The sequence below is a fragment of the Bacillus rossius genome, chromosome 1 (assembly GCF_032445375.1).
Source record: "Bacillus rossius redtenbacheri isolate Brsri chromosome 1, Brsri_v3, whole genome shotgun sequence".
Taxonomy (NCBI): domain Eukaryota; kingdom Metazoa; phylum Arthropoda; class Insecta; order Phasmatodea; family Bacillidae; genus Bacillus; species Bacillus rossius.
This window is the reverse complement of record NC_086330.1, coordinates 199,304,255-199,329,046: the sequence shown is the minus strand read 5'-3', so window position 1 is coordinate 199,329,046 and position 24,792 is coordinate 199,304,255. Positions and strand designations below refer to the sequence as shown.

Below are 24,792 nucleotides of genomic sequence, written 5' to 3'. Positions count from 1 at the left end.
AACAAGTGCTTGACTACCCATATAAAATTCAACAAAAAGTACAACACTACACATACAAAATGCAACAAGAAAGGAAATGCGAATACCTTTCAGAACATATAAAGTGCAACACTGCAATTGAGTTAACTCTATTGTAGTTGTAAAGAAGTACAACCAAACCCAAACAAAATGCAACATTAAAGGAAAAACATGAATGTACAGCATAAACATCTCTGTACAGTACCGTTATTAATAAAGGTTGCAACAATAGAGCTGTTGGGCTCTTCTTTTGTGCGCATGGTCTGCTAATTCAAAAAAATTATAAATATGTGGTTCCACCGTACAGCACGTACCAAAGGCATCTGAATCAAAAAAAAATACACCAATATGCAGTACTACAACATTCAAATATTTTTTTAACTTTAACTAAACGCTCTAAGGATAGAGCTGATATGTCATTCTTTTGTGCGTGTTGTGTGCTTCACCAAGAAATTACAAAATGCTTGGTACTCACCGTACAGCCCGTACCAAAGGCATCTGAATCAAAAAAATTACACCAATATGCAGTACTACAACAATCAAATATATTTTTTAACTTTAACTAAACGCTGTAAGGATAGAGCTGATATGTCATTCTTTTGTGCGTGTTGTGTGCTTCACCAAGAAATTACAAAATGCTTGGTACTCACCGTACAGCACGTACCAAAGGCATCTGAATCAAAAAAATTACACCAATATGCAGTACTACAACAATCAAATATTTTTTTTAACTTTAACTAAACGCTGTAAGGATAGAGCTGATATGTCATTCTTTTGTGCGTGTTGTGTGCTTCACCAAGAAATTACAAAATGCTTGGTACTCACTGTACAGCTCTATCAAAATCGTCTAAACCAAAATGATAACACAACTTTGAGCCGGGAAACAATTAATTTTTTTTTTTTTTTTCCGTTTTAAATCAAGGTTGCAACAATAGAGCTGTTAGGCTCTTCTGTTGTGCGCATGGTCTGCTAATTCAAAAAAATTATAAATATGTGGTTCCACCATACAGCACGTACCAAAGGCATCTGAATCAAAAAAATTACACCAAATTGCAGTACTACAACAATCAAATATTTTTTTAACTTTAACTAAACGCCACAATGCCAACACGCCCGGTGCACGTGGACTTATTCACCCTACGTGCTTTATTCATTTTCAGCCTTAAGTTTTACTTCTGTGCTCAGTCAATTCACACATTTAAATACTCTTAGTTTGTTTGCTTACCAGATGAATAGAGAGGGGCTGAAATGCCATTTTGTCTTTACTCGCGTAAATTGTATTACTCTTGTTAGTAAGTTATAAATGATTTCGTATGTTTTAATATTTTCTCATGCCAAAATTTAAAAAATACGACCACCAACAATTCCTATCCATATGTATTGTTAATGCACTAAGTCAATATGGAAATTTGTACACATGTAGAAATAATTTGAGACTATATTAATTTATAATTTTTTTTAATTTACAGGAAATCACATTTACATGGTGACATGTCTGCAGCAAGTGAAAGCAAGCTTACTTGAGAATGTAAATATGAAAAAGGTTAAAAATTGTGCATATGAGCGTATATGTAATAAATATGTGACAATATAAAATAAAACAATAAATTGCAATCTTACAACTTAATTATAGAATGTTCAATTAATGATGTTCTTCTTTGTATGTACCACATTTGAATGGGCCCTTTTGTAAAACCATAACAAAAACAAATTTGAACTTGACCCATTCCTACTTTTAACAAATTTGCAATCCATATATACCTTGACAATTAATGAACCAAATTTGTAGCTGTAAGCAGTACAATACCAGTGAAAACCTGATGTAAAGAATGACATATCAGCTCTATCCTTACAGCGTTTAGTTAAAGTTAAAAAAATTTTTTGAATGTTGTAGTACTGCATATTGGTGTAATTTTTTTGATTCATATGCCTTTGGTACGTGCTGTACGGTGGAACCACATATTTATAATTTTTTTAAATTAGCAGACCATGCGCACAACAGAAGAGCCTAACAGCTCTATTGTTGCAACCTTGATTTAAAACGGAAAAAAAAAATAAAATTAATTGTTTCCCGGCTCAAAGTTGTGTTATCATTTTGGTTTAGACGATTTTGATAGAGCTGTACGGTGAGTAACAAGCATTTTAAAATTTCTTGGTGAAGCACACAACACGCACAAAATAATGACATATCAGCTTTATCCTTACAGCGTTTAGTTAAAGTGAAAAAAATATTTTAATGTTGTAGTACTGCATATTGGTGTAATTTGTTTGATTCAGATGCCTTTGGTATGTGATGTACGGTGAGTACCAAGCATTTCGTAATTTCTTGGTGAAGCCCACAACACGCACAAAAGAATGACATATCAGCTCTATCCTTACAGCGTTTAGATAAAGTTAAAAAAAATATTTGAATGTTGTAGTACTGCATATTGGTGTAATTTTTTTTGATTCAGATGCCTTTGGTACGTGCTGTACAGTGAGTACCAAGCATTTTGTAATTTCTTGGTGAAGCACACAATACGCACAAAAGAATGACATATCAGCTCTATCCTTACAGCGTTTAGTTAAAGTTAAAAAAATATTGAATGTTGTAGTACTGCATATTGGTGTAATTTTTCTGATTCAGATGCCTTTGGTACGTGCTGTACGGTGGAACCACATATTTATAATTTTTTTGAATTAGCAGACCATGCGCACAAAAGAAGAGCCCAACAGCTCTATTGTTGCAACCTTTATTAATAACGGTACTGTACAGAGATGTTTATGCTGTACATTCATGTTTTTCCTTTAATGTTGCATTTTGTTTGGGTTTGGTTGTACTTCTTTACAACTACAATAGAGTTAACTCAATTGCAGTGTTGCACTTTATATGTTCTGAAAGGTATTCGCATTTCCTTTCTTGTTGCATTTTGTATGTGTAGTTTTGTACTTTTTGTTGAATTTTATATGGGTAGTCAAGCACTTGTTGCACATTTTATGTGTTGTGCTGTACAAAAAAGTGTTGCATTTTGTATGTGTAGTACTGTATCATAGCGCAATTTCTTTTATTTCCGTGTTGCATTTTGTATGTGTAGGCTGTACACAAGAACGTGTTGTATTTTGTATGTTCAGTACTGTACCGCTTGGCTCCGCCCACATCTTCGGGTGGGGAAATGAGGGGTGGGGAAATGAGGGGAAGGAAAATAAATCTGGAATAAATCCAACTTCAGCCTAGTTGGTTTAGTGGTACAAGATGCTTGCTGTTTTAATTTGTTACGTCGAAAGAGTATGGACATAACAAATACTAGAACATCACAAGACAAACAAATTATCACAGGTGTTGTGAAATAATTTTATTTGTAACTGTTTTACATTCATATATAAATTGTAATAACACAAGTTAGTATGCCCATGTTCTTTCAATGTACCTAATCAAAACATCAAGCAAAATGTACCACAGGAACTATGTATACAAGATCATGCCTTCTGGATCAAGGGATTAATTTGAATATGTTATACGGAACTTTTACCAATTTCACTTTCGGGACAAGTATGTATCACAATATCATTATCACATTAATGACGACATTAACATGGCACATTTATGTCATTACCATATCTGCATTATTATGTGACTAGCATGATTATATGGGGGTTTTAGTTGGGGAGTATTCTAATGCTTGTTTTGCACAAAATATGTTTGTGTATTAAACTAGCTTTCTGGTAACGTATTTTATGCTATGGCCATGCTTATTCTAGATTTAGAACATACCTACTACAGTATATATTTTACCTGTGGTATCATATTCTATACTTAAGAACAAGCCCTTCCTGTACTAGTATAATAGAACACCATACTGAAGATATATTACATTTCATTATTATTTCTCAAGATATATATCTGATGTAACAGAAGCATATGAATGTCCTCCGTCCAAAAGTTTTTTTTCCAGTGTTTGTACTTTAAGAACGTACAGGTATGTGTGAATGCACAGGTATTATAATGTAAGCTTTAAACTTTGATTACTTGCTAACCTGTAGAAATTTAAAGTCTGTTTTCAGGATAAATTCAGGGCTATGACTAGTGTCAAAAAAAGTTTTTGTCTAATTTTTTTTTAGTTTGTGGAAAAGCCACAACGTAAGATTATTACCCACCTCTCTCCTAACAGCAAATAAAATGCACAGAGTAATTGTATTGTTTTGTGGCTTTTAAATGAATAAAGAAAAAAAATTCTGAAAAACATTTTTTCACATCCTGACATGTATCGAAATATTTCCTAAGAGAATGTTGAGGTACTTTAAGTTGTTTATCGTTTTTAAAAATGCACAAGATTTTATTAAGTTTGTTTTAATCAACAAAAGTAAGAAGAGTAAAAATTATAACGTTTTTTTTTTACTTCCTGATATGTTTTTCAGTCATTACCCAAGAGAGCAATACTTGCAGCAAGAAACACATAACTCCATATGTGACAAAATCTGATTATGAGGCCCTTGTTTTTATTGAAGCAAGCTTTTTGCAAGCACAGCAGGGACTCGCACATGGCGGCGCTTGCGATATCGCAATCATGAATGTTAAAACTATAAAACTATTGGTAGACTGCTTGATGTAACACAGTGCTGTCTTACAAAATGATTCCAAAGCATTTCAGGAAGCAAAAGGTATTTTGTAATTTTTATTTTCTTGTTTGCAAAAAATCTGATAAACTGTAAAATTACAATGAACACAAAACACTACTACTTAATTACTATAACATTTTATAAAATTATAAAAATAAACCACCTACTTTTCTGGCTGCTTGTCTTAAGTTTACACAAAAAATATTTACTGTTCTGCCATTAATCTCACTTAGGGCCGGTTTTATGACCCCCGGCTAAAGTTCCGGCTAAAATTTAACCCCAGGCTAGCGCTTATTTCGGTTTTATGACTCCCTTTTAACGCCTACCTGCCAGTTAAAGTTCCGGCTAACCTAGCGGGTGGATGAACCGGCCGCTAGCTACTTAACCGGAGGCTAAGCATCAGAAAATAAAATGGCGAGACTTGTAGTTGATAGTGATAGCGATGATGATTATTTGGAAGATAGATTACGTGTCATGCGAAAGGCGAAGCAAATTCGACCAAGGACAGAAAACTTTGAAGAATGGGATGAAGAAGCATTTTGTATGCGGTATAGAATTACCAAAGAGACAGCACTACTATTGCTAACAGAAATCGAGGAACATTTGGAGTACACATCTGACAGGTAATAAAATAAATACCTATGTGTAGTTGAATCGTCATGATATCATTTGCATTAATTCTATCATTTGTTTAGGGCTATACACACTATAACTTCTGTTTGCAGGGATTTAGGTAAATCTGTATTGTACGGATTAGCGCCAAAATAAATCGTACAAATATGAAATAACTTTCATTATATGCTATCTTACGTCCTCTTTTCAGAACCGCCTGCGGAGATAAAAAATTCCAATTACTTTTGGAGATATCGAATTTTTTAATATTCATTTTTTGGCGATTTTTTTAAAAAAAAAAAATTTAAAAATCCGAAAATACCTTTATTCTGTGCTCTTTAACTTCCTCTTTTCATTTAACCCGGCGGAGATCAGAAATTCCAAATACTTTAGGAGATATTGAATTTTTTAATTTTCATGTTGTGCACTGATGCGGCGTTATGCAGGAAGCCTACGATTCACACATCTTTCTGGACATACCCGAATACTCACGTTGGCAAGCCTTCTTTTCTTAAAATTAGCAAGAAGTAATTAAAAATACTTTAAAACACTGTGGATGGTTGGTTATATTAGGTAAGTATAGCTACATTAAAAAAACTGTAAAATCATTTTATGGTTGCTTAGCAAATAACATTTTAATATGTAGCTATCCAGCGCTAGGAAACTGTTTACATGATTTCACAGTATTTTTAATGTAGCTATCCTAACCAAATCAACCATCCACAATGTTTTGAAGTATTTTCAATGTAGCTAACAATCTAATTGACCATTAGTTTTCATGAGTTGCATATTTATTTACAATAAACAAAAAAAAAAAAAAAAACGAAGATGCACGATCCGGCGTTTGCCTCTCGTCTGTTGAAAGAAGGCTTGCCAACGTGAGTATTTGGGTATGTCCAGAAGGATGAGTGAATCGTAGGCTTCCCGCGTTCACCATTGTTGCTTGTTTACAAGTATTATTATTTATTTTTTTCGTGACGTAGTTGAACGACTACATCACGTAAAAAGAAAATTACGTGAGTTCCTACTGTTCATCCTTTTTCCCGGTTTGTTACTTTAAAACTAAACAACCATTAAAATTAATTTTTATTATTTTTAATGTCCGTTCAGTTTCAAAGTATTTATACTGTAGCTGACCTGACCTAATCTACCTTTGTCCCGTTTTGTTAGGTCAGGTCAGTTACATTATAAATACTTAAAACTATACAAGTAAAATTAATTGATATTATTTTTAATTTCCGTTTATTTTGAAGTATTTATTATGTAACTAACCTTACATAATGGAAAATTTCTGTTATTTAGGCATTCATGCACACACGGCAAAATATAAAATGGCGTCTGTTGAATGATTACATAGGGCTTGTATTGCAAAATAAGAACGGCGATATCTCCTAAAGTAATTGGAATTTTTAATCTCCGCAGGCGGTTTTGAAAAGAGGACGTAAAAGAGCATATAATGAAAGTTATTTCATATTTGTACGATTTTTTTTGGCGCTAATCCGTACAATACAGATTTACCGGGATTTATTTTCGTTTGTTTATAATTGTAAGCATACTATTAGGTTAGGTAAGGTTCATTTCAGTTAACATCTTAATTGTAATCTTATTATTTATGCAAAGAAAGTTAAAAATATGAAGGTTTTTGTTTTATTTAAAGTAATTTTGTTGGCAGATCAAGTTCACGACATTGTGTATAGGTATGTAGAAGTTTTAAATGATGACAGCACTGTATGGTTACTGGCTTTATGTTTACATAACAGTTTCACATTTCCAACTCTACCATCAAAAGAAGTTTGTTGTAGTTTAACAGCTAAATTTATTTTATTTACAAACTGTAGCCTGCACACTCGCACATATATATGTGTGTGTGTGTATTACAAAGCAACTCCATAACTGAGCTTAATTGGAATAAGCATGTGAAGTACCTATACAGTACCTTTGGTTAGCACAGTTTGTAATCATTGGTAGTTAATTTTTAATAGTTGTGTGCTTGTAGAATAAAATTAAGATAAAAGTTCAGTATCGCATATCCAAGTTTATCATTGTTCCTGATGACATGATTCTTTACATTTTGATACTGTGGTACATGATGCTTGCTGTTTTGTACGGCAAAAGACCTTGAACCTAATTAAAACGACATACCAATATAAATGAAAGTAAGTTGAATACAATATTTATTTTTCTTTTTTTTTTTATCTTAAAATCTTATAATTTTTTTAGATGAAAAGCTTTAGTTATGTGCAGGATCTTTCTACGTAAACAAATTAAAACTGCAAGTATCATGTACCACAGGATCAAAATGTACAGAATCATGCTATCGGGACGAAGGGATAAAATTTGATATCTGATAAGGAACGTATACCTAAAATTACAATATCTGTTAAAAATCGTAAAGGTCTGCAGTGTGTTTCTGTATGTAAATATGTTTTGCAGCTTTTGCATGCATTTTTTTTAATATGCTGATGGGCAGCAACATATGTTATATTGTGTTCCTGACATTGAAATATCAACATAGGTACATGTGTTTGGGAAAAATTTTTTGCGAGCTGTGCTATGAAGATAATATTTTTTAGTATATTTTATTATCAGTAGCAAATATTGTTATTACATAGTAATATTTTGTGTTCATGTGCTTTACAGGAACAGTTCTTTAAATCCAGCAAACCAGTTGTTGTTGACATTGAGATTCTATGCTACTGGTGGAATGCAAACAACAATAGGAGATTGTTTTGGTGTGTCCAAGTCTACCACCTCCCGAATTGTGACAAAAGTTAGTGGAGCAATTGCCAGTTTAAGGCCCCAGTTTGTGAGAATGCCTGAAACGCAAGCAGAAATTATTGCGGTACAGCAAGGATTTTATAGACTTGCAGCATTCCCTCGAGTTGTGGGAACTGTTGATTGTACACATGTCAGGATAATTTCACCAGGTAATTAAATGTTTAAAAGAATATCAGTAATTTAGTTGTAAAATTACCATTGGCTTGGAACCATAAGACAGCTTAATACCTTAAGAAATGTTATGTTTGTTACAAGTCAAACTTCACAAACAGGCTACCTTTAAAAGTAAAAGTGAGCTAGGGCCACTGATAGATATGCATCAAAAAATCTACTTTTTGTATTTTGTCACATATTAACATATTACACCTAGGCACATAATTAATTTTAGCCTATTTTCATATGGTTGGTTATTGGTGTTTCCCAAATCAAGTGAAAAAAATGTTTTCATCTAAAATGGAGCTTTAAAATGATATATATTATTAAATATGAGTAAACATCAACTTTACTATAACATTCTTTTGAAAAGTTAATTTTTTTTTCCAAAGAATTTATTTGTTTAAAAAGTCTTAATTGGTCTGAAATTGGCACATTCACCCTATACACAGTTCATTGGCTGGGTCACGTGTAAAACATCGTAGTATGCTATATGTGAAGAGTATGCTGGAACAATATTGTAAACCACAAATTTTAAATGTCACAGGGACAGAAAAAACATTTTTATGCAAAGTAAGGTGGCAAATATTGCAATAATATGAATAATATTTTTTTGGGGAGTATTGGTTATTATCAGTGCAAGCATTTTATTTTAAGATTTCCTGGTACAACGTTGTTCTAAGAGATTTATATATATATATATATATATATATATATATATATATATATATATATATATATATATATATATATATATATATATATATATATATATATATATATATATATATATATATATATATATATATGAGAGAGAGAGAGACACACATGCATAATACACACACTCTCCCCCTCTCTCCCTCAACCAATACACATTTCTCCAGCATATTCCATTCCCCTACGATCCTCACGACAATAGCACTCTTTCCCCTTCCTGTCCTCCTCTCTTTTAAAACCATCTAGTATTTTCTCTTCTACTTCTAGCCATTCCCATTTTAACTTGTCTTCCCATCCTCCCACTCCACTCAGCACTTGGTACATCTTTGACTAGTCTCTTTCTGCCTTCTATCGCTTAGGCTCTCCCATCTCATTCCTATCATCATCTCTGTGGTACTGCACTCCCCCTTCCCTTCTCTGTCCATTCTCCTCCACTTGCTTTTCACCCACCCAGCTGCTCTCCTCTGCACCCCCTCCTGCTCCCTCTCAAGTACTGCAGTGTATGGGTCCCACACTGCTGCGGCATACTCCAGCATGGCAGCATGGAGCAGACCATTATGAAAAATCCTCATAAATTATTATACTCTTTTTTACTGTACATTTATTTCTATCATTATAACCATATTTTACACAAACATAACTTACTGACCATATTGTGATATTAAGGACACCTAAAGCATTACTCTAAAAATATCAAGTCGCACATAGCACTTGTGATAAAAAAAGGGGGGGGGGGGGGGGGGGTTAGAATTAGCTTCCTCCTTAAAAGGGTTAAAAGGGTATTATATAAAAATGATTTCTGGGGTAATGAACAATAAAAAAGCTAGGTCCAGATCCCCTGTGCCTCCTCCCCTTCTTCCCAGATGTCAAAAATTTATCCACCACTCCCTGTAACTACATAGCAGTTTCGTCAATAATTATTTCAGAGTATAATTTGTTACCAGAAAACGAGTAAATTTCTTTTAAAATCATTGTTTTATGGCTTGGGGTTGTGTTGTTTCAAAATAATTGTAAGATACAGTGCCTCGTTTCTGTTTACATGATGCATTTTCTTGCCTTAATCTGTGAATTATGCTTTCAATATTGTGGATGCAGCAGCAAAGTGAACAAATTTGCTTGTGAACAGTGATCGTTTAACATCTATAATTGAAACTTACACATGTTTTTTTTTTCCAGGAGGCAATGCACCTGAAGAGTTCCGTAACAGGAAGGGTTATTTTTCAGTAAATGTCCAAACTGTTAGTGATGCTGAACTAAATGTTCGAGACATTGTTGCAAGATGGCCAGGTTCTGTGCACGACTCAACTATTTTTAACAATTCCACATTGAAGGCACGTTTTATGAGAGGTGACTATGGGAATGGGGTTTTGCTGGGTGATTCTGGCTATGCTCCTACCCAATTTCTTTTGCCACCTCTTCGCAACCCAGTAACAGAAGAGCAAAACCTCTTCAATGAATCATTAATTAGGACAAGAAACACAGTTGAAAGGCAATATGGTGTAATGAAGAGAAGATTTCCAGTATTGGCTCTTGGAATACGATTGCATTTAGAAACTGTTGAAGCAGTTATAGTTGCATGTGCTGTCATGCATAACATTGCGCTACAGAAAGGTGAAGAAGAACCACCTCAAGACCCAGAACTGGAAGACAGGGTGAATGCTGCCATCAATGATGGTGTAATTCCTGTGGAAAACCAAGGTGTACAGGGACAAGATGCAATGAGAGAAACATTCATAAATTATTTCAGAAATTTATTGTAATTCTTGCTATTTTGTTTCTCATTAAATAATAATTTACAGAAATGTATGATTACTTACTAAAAATGTAACCCAATAAAACTTTATACATAGTCAGCACAAAAATAAGATAACACAATAGAACTTGAACAAAAAATTAATTAAAATAACATTTTCCAAGAAATGAAACAGTCAAGTGAAAAAGCCATTCTATAGACTTTACACTACAACTAACGATATAGGTAGATAAAAAAAATAATATTATGCTAGAACATAATGATTTTCACATTCAATAACAAAATTTTGTATTTATACAGCTGTTTTGGTAATTTCAAGCTCTACTTTTTTACATTTAAGCTTTAATATCAACAGATTTACATCATGAATTTCCTGCTCTCTTTTTTCTCTTGCAGCGAGGATAGACAGTTGCTTCTTGTGAATTTCCTGCTCTCTTGATTCTCTGGCAGCGATGATAGCCAATTGCTTTTCATGAAGCTCATCTTCACGGCTGTTTCTGGCAGCTAATTCTTCCTGCAGCAGACATTTCTGGGTGATGGCAAGCTCCTTTCTTGCTGTGGCCCATGAGCTTAATGTTTTGCTATTGATACTTTTCTTCGGGCTGCTTGGATTCAACATTGGCCTCCTCCTTTTTATAAAATTGTTTGCTGCCTTTTCTGTAAAATAAATATTACATACATTGTTATTACATTGTATGACCCACCCACCTTAAAAGCAGAGTATTGTCGTCGCCCAGGTTTTTCCCCAGGAAAAGTGCAGCTGCCCGGCTGCTCGTGGTAGAGGGGGTTCAGGCCTCGTGGCCTCCGGGGAACGTCAACCTGGTGCCCGAAATGACTAATACCAAATTCAACGATCGACTCATGATTTATTAGCCCATTAACACGGAATACTTGGGGCTGGCCCCGTTCCTGCCTGCGTCCGTCTGGGGTGAAGCCCGGCTCCGTGGGCTGTGCCACGCCGTTCCGTACCGCACCGAAAGTCCGTGCGACGCTGGCACTGACACGATAACTATTAACTTCCCGATGTTCAGGATAGGTTTTAAGTCTCTGTAGGTTGCAAGCCTTCTCCCGCGTCTCAATCGTGACCGCTTGTTAGGCAACCGCGCCACGAGAATCTCCCGCGATTCACGCGACTCTCCGCGACTACTCCTCGGGGCCGCCTGCCCAGCGACTACTCCGCGACTACTCCTCGGGGCCGTCTGCCCAGCGACTACTCCGCGACTACTCCTCGGGGCCGTCTGCCCAGCGACTGTGCGACTACTCGCGACCGTGTCTCCCTCGCGACTGACTCGACTGAGCGCTCCGCACGCGGCGCTTCCCCTCCCGGCGCGTCTCTCCCTCCCCTCGACGTCTCCCACGGAGCACATGACGTTTCGCAGGCAGGGCGGGACCTCAGTCGCCCGGTGTACAAACACAACAATACCCTTCAAAAATATAAAAGATTACAGTCCGCTGAAAAAAAAAACAACACACACTGGTATATCATTATGCCTAACTGGCAGGAGAGGCGTTGCCTCGTCATAACGGCCTGTAGGGAGCTAGGTAGGCACTTGGGTCGACGTCAAATGCCCCCCCTCCCACGAGGCCGCTATGCGCGGCAACGTCTCTCAGTTAGGTATCACTCGACGCACTTGGGGATAATTCAAACACTGTGTGGTCACACTGGGGGTCAACCTCGCACTGCTCCCAGGAGGGTAACAGGCTCATCACGCTGCACCTGGGTATGGGTACGTCGCGGCGCACTGGCATGGTCAGAGTGGGGCACACGTAATCTTTCAGATATTCAGGGGCCCTGCGGGTCCTGGAGGGACGAGATGGTGTAGCGGGTTTGCTTACTACGAGCGCGGCGGGGCCTGCCTGAGGGGGAAAATCTGCGTGCGGACTCGCCTTAGGTGTGGATGCAGCCTGTGGAAACAGGTCGAACAGGGTGGGGGTCGGGTCATCCGAACGGCACTCACCCCCGGTCCACTGCATCTGTTGGCGCAGGCGGCGCTCCTCCTCGTCCCCTGTGTTCGCCTCAACATCTGTTCCCAGACACTCAGAAATGTCGCAACCGCCCCCAGAGATTTGGCGGGGAAGGCCCTGCTCCTCACTGACCCCCTCCCCTTCATCATCCGACTGGTTCCGTGACAATTTCCCGTGACCCGTCCCGGTACGCCTGCCGCCCCGTGTCAAGGGCGGGCCACCCCTTCCAACCCCTCTCCAGAGAGTCCAACGTTGTCTCCAGGTACTGCCACAGCTCCCGGCTATAAGGCCACTGCTCTGCCTCCTCCCCTTCAGCCCTGCCTGGTGTCCTGTCTCCCGCAGCCGCGGAAGTCACGTCTCGTGTCTCGTCATCCGGGATCACGTCCTCTGTCGCGTCTGTTGGCCTTGTCTCCAGTATGTCCGTGGACGTTGGTGCTGGAGTGATGTCTGTGGGAGTAACGTCTGGCACATTTTCCCTTGCCTCCCCCGGGGCCTGGGGGCCTATCGGACCACGTGGCTCTGACGTCCGGGACGCTCCCTGGGGCGTGTTCGCCGGCAATGCTGGCGGCCAATCCGGACTCCCGGGCTGCTCTGTGTCCGTTTCCACGTCCGTTGCACGTCTGAGGTCGTCCCTATGAATTTTGGTACGCCCTCCATTGGGCGTCCGTACTATGTACGACGTTGGTCCTGCCTGACGTAGAATGGGCCGGGGCCCCGCCCATTTTGGCGCTAACCCAGCGCAGAACTTTTTGGCTCCGGATGACAGGTGGTGTTGGCGCACAAACACCTGCTCCCCCGGCGCTAGCACGGGCGGTGGCCTATCCGTCTGTGGCGTGTGCTTGCGGAGGTAGGTTTCCTGATGTTGCCTTGCCTGCTCCCGTTTCTCCGACAGCTCTGCCCGCAGCGACTCGCCCCACTCCCCTGCTGTAGCGGCCGCCGCCACGCGGCACTCGCCTGGCAGCGCCAAGTTCTGCCCCTGGACTAGTTCTGCCGGTGTGTACCCCGTAACCGCATTCGTCCTTCGTCTCAGACTGTACAGGAGAGCCGGAATATGCAAGTCCCACTTGCTGTGGTCCTCGCCCAACCGGAGACGGAGCTGCGCCTTAATTTCCTGGTTCCGTCTCTCGGTTGGGTTGGCCCTTGGGTGGTATGTGGGGGTAGTATGATGGTCCACCCCCCATCTTCGACATGCCTGCTTCCATCTGGCACCCGTGAACTGGCATCCATTATCACTCAAAACTACTGCCGGGTATCCAAACCGGGGAAAAACCTCCCCGTCCAACAGGGCGATTAGTGTACCCGAACGGACGTTGGAGACAGGGTAGGCCTCCACCCACCTGGTGAACAAGTCTGTGACTACCACGAGGAACCTCCTTCCCTTGCTGCTCCGAGGATAAGGACCCATGATGTCTAGCGCTATGGTGTGGAAGGGGTGTTGGGGCCGCCTCGGTCGCTGCTGCTCCTCACCATCTGTCCTCCTCGCCTTGCAGTGTTGACAGCGGAGACAATTCCTCACATACTCCCGGACGTCCCGGGCCACCCCCGGCCAGTGAAACGTGGTGCGCAGCGCCTCCGCCGTCTGCTCTGCGCCGGGATGACCCGCGAGCCGGTGGTCATGGAAGTAGGCGAGGATGGCGGATCGGGCTCCCTCCGGGGCGTAAATTCGCCATGACTCCATATCCCCAGGTGCCCTACTCTGCAGGACCCCGTCTACCACCCTCTGGTACGGTGTCACCTGGGCGCCACACGCCTCGACAGCGGCCCTGGCGGCGGCGTCTCCCAGCTGTACCTGCTGGACAGCATTGATGAGGTCGGCTAGTGTGTCTACAGACTCGCGACCGAGTCTCTGGGGCTGGTGAGTCACAGCGTACAGGGCGGCACGCCCGGACGACTCCCCTATAGCTGAGGAGTGACCCTGTGGAGGAAGCAGGTCCTCCCAGGATCCTCCGTCCTCGTAGACGTTTGCCGGGTCAGGGTGCCGGGAAAGCTCGTCCGCGAGCTGGTTCGCTTTCCCCGGCACATGCTCGACTTGGAAGGCATAGTTCTGTAGCGTCATGGCCCACCTGGTAAATTTAGACTTGCGGCCCTGCATCGTGTTTAGCCATTTGAGGCATTGACTGTCTGTCCTAAGGGTGAACTCTTTGCCCTCGAGGTAGTGCCGGTAGCGACTAACCGCCCACACTACCGCCAAGCATTCCTGCTCATTTATGTCATAGTTCCTCGCGGCCGGCCCGAATTTGGAGCTGGCATATTCCAACACTCTCCGCTCGCCGTCGGGGCCGACCTGGTATAGCACCGCCCCCATACCCACCTTGCTGGCATCCGTCTGCAGGTACAGGGGCTCCCCTGGTGCCATACGGGCGAGGACATGACTTCCCCGGAACAGGCGCTTGACGGCCTCCAGGGCGCAGTCTGCCTCGGCTGTCCACCTGTACTTTGTCTTGGGCGAGAGCAAGTCGGTGATAGGAGCAGTCACCGTCGCGAAATCCGGAACGAAGGAGCGTAGCCAATTTAAGAGGCCCATTAAGCGCTGCAACTCCTTCCTCGTGCGTGGTGCTGACTTAGTTTCTATGAGGTCTAAGTGCTTCGGTAGAGGTCGGCAACCCGCGGCATCCACAATATGCCCCAGGTATTCGAGCTCCGCCGCCCCGATGTGACACTTATGTGGTGCGCAGGTGAGGCCGTGCCTGGCCAACCGTTCGAGGACCAAAGCAAGATGTCGTGCATGGTCCTCCCACGATCTGGACCAGACGATCACGTCGTCCAGGTAGGCCGTGACGAATTCGCCCACGAACCCATCCAGGACGCGGACCATCATGGTCTGAAACGTCGTGGCGGCGTCCATCAGCCCGAACGGCATGGCGCAGAACTGGAATCGGCGACCATCCGGGGCGGTAAAGGCTGTTTTGGGGCGGTCCTCGGGTTTGACAGGGACCTGCCAGTACCCGCTCTTTAAGTCTAGTGATGTGAAAATAGTGGCGTCCCCCAATCCCGCTAGGGAATCTGCAATGTTTATGAGGGGTGGGGGTGCAGGGATTGTTACTGAGTTCACTGGCTTAAAGTTCACACAAAAACGAAGAGACCCATCCTTCTTGCTTGCCATAACCACTTGACTATTGTATGGGGACTCGCTCGGCTCGATCACCCCGTCCCTGAGCATTTCTGTAATCTGTTTCTGTATGGCTCCCCGCTCGACTGGTCCAAAACCGCGGGGCTTTACAAAAATAGGTTGGTGGGGCCTGGTAGGTGTAGAATGTTCTGCCATTGTCGTGCGCCTTAGCATGTCCGTGGCTGCGAAGACTTGGGGGTGCTGTGACAACATGTCCTCGAACAGGGTGACGTACTCAGGGGGCACGTCATTGGCAATGTCCGCCAGTCGGACTAGGTTGGCTGGCGGGGCGGGAACTGCTCGACCCACGCCGTACACCGTGCGACGGCCCCGTCGACCCACGTGCAGCCTACCTTGTCTGATGTCGATGGTGGCGTCCTCCTGGACCAACCAGGGTAGGCCCAGGATCAGGTCATCTCGGAGTCCTTGGACGACCAGGGCGCTCGTCTGACTAGACTGGTCACGTATGCCGATGGTTACCTGGGCGCGCCCAGAGGTGGGCGCGCTGGTCCCCTCGGTGGCCAGTAGGACGGTCCCCTCGTACTGCTCCAGTTCCCCCTCCGGCACCAGGTGGGCAGCGACGTACGAGTGGCTCGCCGCCGTGTCCACCAGAGCATGGACGGGGTGCCCGTTCAGGAGCACCGGGACTCGGAGCAGAGCAGCCTCGTCTTCCCCCAGCCGTCCCAGGCAGACAGGTGCGGCCCAGTTCGCTGTGGGGCTGCCGGGGCGACTGGCGGCCGGGTGGGTTCTGCCGCGCCGGCCGATGACGTGATGCCAGCGACTGCTGGTATCGGCCCGCCGCTGACGTCTGGTGGTGCCAGCTGTGTTGGTACACCCTGATGTGCTGCGGATGACGTCGCGACCTCTGATGACGTTTGCCCGTTCGTCCTGTTCCCCGTGAATCTGGCTGAAGATTCCTGTCGGCGACCCCTCTCTCTGTCCGCCGACAGTGACTGATTCGTGATCGTCGGGCGGGTGCGTTGGGGACAGTGGCCGACTAAATCGCTGCCCCCTACTGGAAGTTTCCCGGCCGGCGTCCCTCGGCCTCCATCTTCCGCCACACTTGTTCCCGTGTCGGACAGTCCACGTGCCAGTGGTATTGCTCAGAGGTGCAATATTGACACCGCGGTGGCTTGCTGCCACTCGCCCTTCTGTCCGCATACCGCCCGTCCCGCCTGGCTGCTTGTTCCGGTCTAGCCTCGAGTTGCGGTCTTGAGTGACGTGGGGGAGGCTGGGCCCCATAGGGCACCAAGGCCATAGCGTCCCCTGGCGCCACCTGTCCCTGAACACGAGTCTCGCGCCTCGGGCGCAACGGCGTCCTCTCCTCCCGGTTGGCACGCAAGTCGCCTTCCACCTCCCTTGCCCGCTCGACAAACTCGGACAGCTCCAAATCGGTCGCGCCCTGCATGAATGGTCTCAAGTCCGGTGACAGCTGCTCGCAGATGAGTGGGAGGATCTCGCTCGTCGGCCTCCCAGTGTCCAAACGGCGATAGAGTCGCATTTTCATGTGCACAAATGCCTCGACGCTTTCACTGTCCGCCTGCGTCGTGCAGTACAGCTGCCGATGACAGCTGGCCCGCGCCTGTGGCCCGTTGAAGCGCCTCTCGAATGTCCGCACAAACTCCTCCCATCCTGTGAGGTAATCGCCGGTGTCCGTCCACCAGGTTCGTGCACGGCCCCGTAGCTGCCCGCTGACCTTGGGCACCCAACTGTCCCTCGGCACACTCGCCAATCTGTCCCGGCATGCGGCTAGGAAGGCCCGCGGACATTCGTGTAATTCTCCCGAAAACTCCGGCAACACGACGGCGACCTCTGTCACTCGCATCACTATAGGTGAATGTCCGTGATTCTGTCCGTCACTCTCCCGCGTCACTCCCGGATTCCCTGTCTTGTTCCACGGACAGGTGCACACTTCACTGTCCTCCGTTTTTACGCCGCCCAGTTTCGCGGTAAAAACTAGCCCGCACCACGCGCACCTATCTCCCCCTTCCATCTTTGTTGCGTCGGAGTCCATGCCGCCACTGCGTCCCTCCGACCCGGCTGAACCGGCAGGCCCGTCCATTATCGCTCGCGCGATAAGCTTTGTAAGCGAATACGCGCCGACACTCAACACCGCCGTGCGACACTTCACTCGCAGCTCGCTATCTCGCCGCGCGATCTGATCCCTGCGTGAGACGCGACGTGCTATCGTCCGCAGCTCGCTATCTCGCCGCGCGATCTGATCCCGGCGTGAGACGCGACGTGCTTTCGCCCGCTGTCGCGCCGCACTGGCGCGCCTGCTTCCGCTCCCCGTGCCTCTTGCTTCCCTGCGTACTTTCACGGCCCGTCCTACGACTCTGCACGTCACTGAAATTACTCACTACTGTTCGTTGCCCTGTGTAAAGTTCGTAGCCACACAAGTTGAGCGCCACTTGTCGTCGCCCAGGTTTTTCCCCAGGAAAAGTGCAGCTGCCCGGCTGCTCGTGGTAGAGGGGGTTCAGGCCTCGTGGCCTCCGGGGAACGTCAACCTGGTGCCCGAAATGACTAATACCAAATTCAACGATCGACTCATGATTTATTAGCCCATTAACACGGAATACTTGGGGCTGGCCCCGTTCCTGCCTGCGTCCGTCTGGGGTGAAGCCCGGCTCCGTGGGCTGTGCCACGCCGTTCCGTACCGCACCGAAAGTCCGTGCGACGCTGGCACTGACACGATAACTATTAACTTCCCGATGTTCAGGATAGGTTTTAAGTCTCTGTAGGTTGCAAGCCTTCTCCCGCGTCTCAATCGTGACCGCTTGTTAGGCAACCGCGCCACGAGAATCTCCCGCGATTCACGCGACTCTCCGCGACTACTCCTCGGGGCCGCCTGCCCAGCGACTACTCCGCGACTACTCCTCGGGGCCGTCTGCCCAGCGACTACTCCGCGACTACTCCTCGGGGCCGTCTGCCCAGCGACTGTGCGACTACTCGCGACCGTGTCTCCCTCGCGACTGACTCGACTGAGCGCTCCGCGCGCGGCGCTTCCCCTCCCGGCGCGTCTCTCCCTCCCCTCGACGTCTCCCACAGAGCACATGACGTTTCGCAGGCAGGGCGGGACCTCAGTCGCCCGGTGTACAAACACAACAATACCCTTCAAAAATATAAAAGATTACAGTCCGCTGAAAAAAAAAACAACACACACTGGTATATCATTATGCCTAACTGGCAGGAGAGGCGTTGCCTCGTCATAACGGCCTGTAGGGAGCTAGGTAGGCACTTGGGTCGACGTCAGTATTATAATCAGTAATCAATAAAATATATAGTTAGGCTTTGAAAATAATTAAGCTCATGAGAGTTATGAATGCTACATAACAATAGTTTTCACTTTTTTTCATCCTCTTAGTGTACACATGTCTCTTTGGATGTACATGTCATAATGGAAGAAACAAAAAATAGCACATACATAATTATGAATTAAATTTCCAAAGCCTGTCTGCAACACCATGCCAAATTAGTAGAACATAATGTTGACAATCTGAGTAGGGAACTTGGGGTTATTATAAGCAATGTTTTTAAATTTGCTGTTTGTGTTATGCACTAATAATGATTACGAGAAGCTTAAAACATGAAGTTTTGTTTGGTATGTTTGCACTGTTAAATTTTACAGTAACTGTTTACAAAAAAAAAAGTATATTTAATATTGATGTACCCATTGCTTGAGTCTAAGGAATTGTGGAGATGTTTTTGTTTACAGATATCTCTTGATAACATAATTTGGCAGGTATGCTTCTATTTACCCATTACATGTAATAAAACAATTGAGAAAAAAAATATTTTTTCTATTTTCAGCTTTGTTCCCATTTACAAAAAAAAATTATTTCACTCTAAATGATATAAATGTGGTTATTCTACAAAATTTAAATTGATATATTATTTATTCCATTAGGTTTCCAAAAAAAATGGAAAGGAAAAAAGTAATGACTATACTATTCATGTGATATTTATAATGTTTTTAGTTTTATATTTTTGGTTTTATTTCGTAAACCATTTGAGCTAACTAGCTGGGACATACAATTAAAGCGGCAAATAATCTATTTACCATTCCAATGAAATCTAACTAGGAGGTAAAAACTTAATACACCAAATGGGGTAATTGGAAGTGAGGTTTTAAGTTAAAATACTTACACACATAAACCCTTTTTTTGCAGGCAGGGCAACAAAACTAAAAATATGTGCCTTAAAATTCATACTGCCCAGATTATAAAAACCATTAAAAACAATTCAAAGTTCATAATATATATATAATTAATATCGACGATTACATTTTTTCCCACAACAAAAATCACTTCCAATTATTCCTGTTCCCTACATGTTTTGTGCATTGTTTTGATTGGTTAATCCAACACAACCTTTGAATATACAGTGATTTGTTGTGTGGTTAATGACTGGTAGAAGATGGTGCTGGTAACTAGAGATGGACAAATCTGCCATTTGTCATCAGAGTCGTGTTGTGCGAATAAATTAAATAATTTATTTATAACTGTTAATCATACCTATTTATAATTTCTTTTAAATTAAATATTTTATTCCCACTGGATTTTGGAAAAATCAGTGCATAAGAGAGCATTTGAAGGGAAGGAAAATGGTGTGGTTAAGTGAAATAACTTAAATATGATAAAATATTTATAATAGCTTACACTACATACACATTATTCTATACATTATTCTTATTTTCACCCTACAATTTTTCTAGATGGTATTTATAAAGGAGATACATGTTTGAAGTGTTTGCTAGTTTGCTATACTTAAATATATTACGGTACCTGCTGGATGCATACACTTTGTGCCGAACAGCAATACTATGGCTTGTTGCTTTAGTATAAATGATTTTTTTTATATTAAAATATTTATTTTTAATTATTTGTCAGCTGAGTCACAAATCTCAGGGAAGAAGCATTTTATTTTTTTAGGCATTTAATTATATAAAATTAACTGTATTTAAGGAAAACTGCAAATATTAAATGAGATTGCACTTTGAAAGATTGGCAAAATAAATTGTATGTACACCTCATCCTGTTGAGTAAAACTAACTGTACTTTAAAAATTCCCTGTGTTACACAGTGAAGTCTAAAGTGTTTGCTATTGTCACACCTGATACTCTGCACATCCCTGGAATTAATTGTAAAATATTTGTGTTACTAAATATTTACCTTGCAAATCTTTTCCTTTCAAAGCAGCCATTATAACAGGATGCTTCGGGCGTTTCAACATTCCTGGGGAATATTTGTCCCAACTAGGTTGGCTGTCTATAAAACAGAACACAGAACATTTCTTATTAACTCTACACATTGGGTTGTGTGCACACAGGCATGTCAAAAAATTCCAACAAAAACATGTCAATACACATAAACCAGCATGTTCGTAATTATTTCAGATTTTTTTTTGTACACTAGCTAAGGGACCTAAATGTTTATAGATCATTAAAATACACGATACTCCAACTAGCTTGTAATATTGGTACAAATTTCATTACAGTTGCTCTATTCAATTGTTTATTAGATAAGGAACAAATGTTGAAACCACCCTAAAAAATTAACTCTTCTGTCCTGTTCACATTTTTTTTTTTTTGGTGATAAATACTGATGGATTACATGCCACCTTCATTGTAAGAAATATACTCTGTTGTTGGCATCAACCCCAGTGCCTTAAGATGTTATTAATTGATATTCACATGAAAAATAAACCATGTATGAAACACCATTTTTAACCACATGTTCAAATGACTGTTGAAGGTAGCATATATATACACAGTGTTGCAATGAAGTTAACTATAGACATATAACTATTTTAAAAAAAATTTTATACAGTTAACTAAATCCACATATAACTTACTTAAAACAAGGTCATCCTCCACGTCTGTTGTCAAAGTTTTGTCAGCCACAGAGTAAGCAGCAGACAGCAATACAGCTGTAAAGAAAAACCATGATTTCCGATTTACAGCATGTACTCAAGCTTAAGTGGCCTAATTAAATAAACAACTTTTTGTTTACAGCAATTCACACACAGCCTCATGAAAAGAGAGCCTTTCAGCTTTAATATTAGATATTACTAATTTTTTTTTTAATTGCTTTAAAATTGATATTCTGGTTAAACTAGGCAACAGCTTAAGTGAAAAATTGTTGAAAATAAAATAATTATTTTGTACGTTCTCCATGCAGTAAGAAGACTAATTTCATTATTTGAACAGGAATAAAATTTTTCAACTTGGCTCCGGTCTCACTACATTGACACTATTTCATATTCAGATAAGGAAGATGTGTTGATTTACATTCTATTTTATATGTTCGTTACAAGAAGCCAGCCTTAATTAAAGTTACTCAATATTTTGTTTGATAATAATAACTTATGTGGGTACACAACTTGCAATGATGCTCCACTGAACTACTGAATATTTTGTACAAACTATAATTTGAACAGCTGGACACAAATTTACATACTCCTTTTAGGTTACCTACAGTACTTTATACATTTTTTAAATTTGCCTTACTTTAAACAGCTCATAAACACTTTCTGAATAGTCCAATTGTTTAATATAAAAACAGCCTCACTTACCATTTGGCTCTGTCCCATCAAAGGTCTCCACCACTGTTTCACACAATCCTATGCTTCCATCTAACATGTCTCTTGATGTGTAGGTATGATCTGCCTCTTCGGAATGTATAAATGGTGGCAGTGCTAAAACAACATAAGTATGTAGTGTGTTAATCCAAGCTGGATCATAGTTGATCCAAACAATAGACATTCTCATGAATTTGATTCAAGACATGTACACAGGAATAACAACCTTAATAATATGAAAAATTAGAATATTATGCAGGTCTTTATGTGTACACTACATTTGATACTTCCCCCATACACATTACACAAAGCTTTAGATTATAATAGACCTAATAGTAAAGTGGGTAATCAATGACAATTATATTGATAGATAGACAGACAGGTAAGTTACACGTGCAATTGGGCCTTCACCTGGTGGTAAGGAGTCCTACCCCTTCCATTCCCCCCTTTTGCACATTTTATATCATTGTAGTAAAGAAAGTACACTAATCAGCGATTTCATTTGTAATTAATATACAAAAAAATTATGCATGCATCAAAAAAAAATTAGTCATCATTAGGAATTAAGGGCTTTAAAATTTAAACAACTTACACAGCTCATCACAATCATAGGCACTTTTCATGCCAATGCCAGACATCAGCAGTAACTGTCGAAGAAGTTCTGTCACAGCACTGATCTTAAAATCTGAAGTTCCACCTCCTGTGGCCAACAGCTCTTGTCTTTCTTTGGCAAGCTCTTTCCTGGCTGATTTTTTCAGAGACTCAAATTTTTGCCGAAGCTGATCCGCAGTCCTGTGATCAATGGAGCCTGCATTAAATTCTGCCGCAATTTGTTCCCATGTTTTGTTCTGAAAAATAATAAGCAAATGATAGAATTAATATACCTAAATTAACAATTACTTATTTACTTCACACACACACAAATGCTATTTATATAATTAATACCTTTTCACGCCACATGACCGCATCAGTTTTCTTGTTTTCAACGATATGGCTGAATTTCAGCACGATCTCTGATAATCTGATATTATCTTCCATTGAAAAATTGCAGCGTCTTCCTTTTTTTGTTGCAGCCGTCATAATTAATGCAAAAATAAAACCTACGCCAATGAAATGAAAACCGACAAGTATTTTCCGGAAACAATGTCTACGATTCACAATACAAACAGCTGACTAACATTCTACCAGAAAAAAAAAACCTGACTTGCAACAACAAAAGTTACAAAGTTCTGGTTTATTTCATTACCAACACACCCATTATTACACCACACGCTTCGTCACGTTCCGGTTAGCCAACCGCAGGCTAAGTATGGGTCATAATACACCCCTCTTTCGTTAACCGGAGGCTAGCCTTACCTGGAGGCTAGCTAACCTGTGGATTTAGCCGGAGGTCATAATATCGGCCCTTAGTGTTGCAGCATACAGTATCGCAAAATGCAGTCACTACTACAATCACCACACATTTATATTCTATACATCTACCTGAGAAACATTAAGAGCTAAGTGCTGTTAACTATTGTTACCACTTGTGTTTATAAGCAGTAGTAGTTTTTTTTTTTTTTAATTAATGTGTATAATTAGGTGCTAATTTTGACATTGCATTAAATCACCAAACACTCTTTGTAATGTAGGTATACAATATTTCCAATTTTTTATGTAACTGAATGTTTGACAAATATAAAACAAAAAAAATATATTGAAAGCTGTGAATACATGAAGCACAGTATACATTTAAATAAGATAGGCCTACCAAAACTATTGAGCTTATCAAATTATACATATACTTACCAAATGAAATGTGTTGACCATCTGGTGTGTATCATGTTGCCATGAATATTATTTTTCTGCTATATAGTTTCTGTTAAATACTATGTATTACTTTATTGCTCTACAGTTTCTGTTATGGACTTTGTCTCCAGATTGCCATTTATATGACTTATTCTCTACATTCTCAGTACTTGTAATTGTTTCTGTTTGTTGCAGGTATGTAAGGAAATTAGAAAATGAGCTGAAACATTAAACTCCTTGGACACTCCATAGAAAGGAAGAATTATTTTCTGTTTAATGCTGGCATATGAAGACATTAGAACATTTTCTTGTAGATTAAATTCTTTGGACATTCAATGAAAATGATTTATTTTGTGAATTTTTGTTATAATAGTGCTTTTTTTATTTTACTTAGAATTTTATTTCATTGCCAGTTAATTGATAGTACCTAAGAAAGTGAAATAATTTTTTTTTTTTGGAGAAATAAAGAGTATTTTTTACAACCTTATATTTCATGATTGTCTATCTTCAAAACTTACCAAACTTGGGTAATTCATATGGAAAAAATAATGCTGTCATTTAAAGGAAAGAAAAGTGTAAAAATTTTTGCTGAACGTTCATAATAAATAATTTTACCTTTTGACATGTCAGTTATCTTTAAAACACATTGTAGTTATTAGTATGTACAAGAAAGAAAGTGCAAGATTTTATGCCTTTAAAATAGTGTTTAAATATTCAATGTGTC

The 24,792-nt window shown here is 41.4% G+C and overlaps 1 protein-coding gene and 1 long non-coding RNA gene across 2 annotated transcripts; one reads left to right on the top strand and one right to left on the bottom strand.

The window, feature by feature from the left end:
- The first annotated feature begins 3,206 nt into the window (after positions 1 to 3,206).
- On the top strand, positions 3,207 to 10,740 carry LOC134527230 (putative nuclease HARBI1). The gene is made up of 3 exons (XM_063359724.1): positions 3,207 to 5,237; positions 7,867 to 8,153; positions 10,051 to 10,740. The coding sequence occupies exons 1-3, from the start codon at positions 5,026 to 5,028 to the stop codon at positions 10,632 to 10,634; spliced, it is 1,083 nt and encodes a 360-aa protein (XP_063215794.1). The 5' UTR covers positions 3,207 to 5,025; the 3' UTR covers positions 10,635 to 10,740.
- LOC134527231 (uncharacterized) lies at positions 10,609 to 24,353 on the bottom strand. The gene is made up of 5 exons (XR_010074130.1): positions 22,873 to 24,353; positions 22,275 to 22,397; positions 21,555 to 21,629; positions 20,873 to 20,968; positions 10,609 to 11,284 (listed from the first exon to the last, which is right to left on the bottom strand). It is a non-coding gene; the product is annotated as an uncharacterized LOC134527231 (long non-coding RNA).
- Between the last annotated feature and the right edge of the window lie 439 nt (positions 24,354 to 24,792).

What these genes read in the sequence shown, in the direction of transcription:
- LOC134527230 (XM_063359724.1), top strand. Translation starts at nt 5,026, where the DNA reads ATGGCGAGACTTGTAGTTGATAGTGATAGCGATGATGATTATTTGGAA. An exon ending in TTGGAGTACACATCTGACAG is followed by an intron (nt 5,238 to 7,866) that starts GTAATAAAATAA and finishes TGTGCTTTACAG; the next exon opens with GAACAGTTCTTTAAATCCAG. An exon ending in TGTCAGGATAATTTCACCAG is followed by an intron (nt 8,154 to 10,050) that starts GTAATTAAATGT and finishes TTTTTTTTCCAG; the next exon opens with GAGGCAATGCACCTGAAGAG.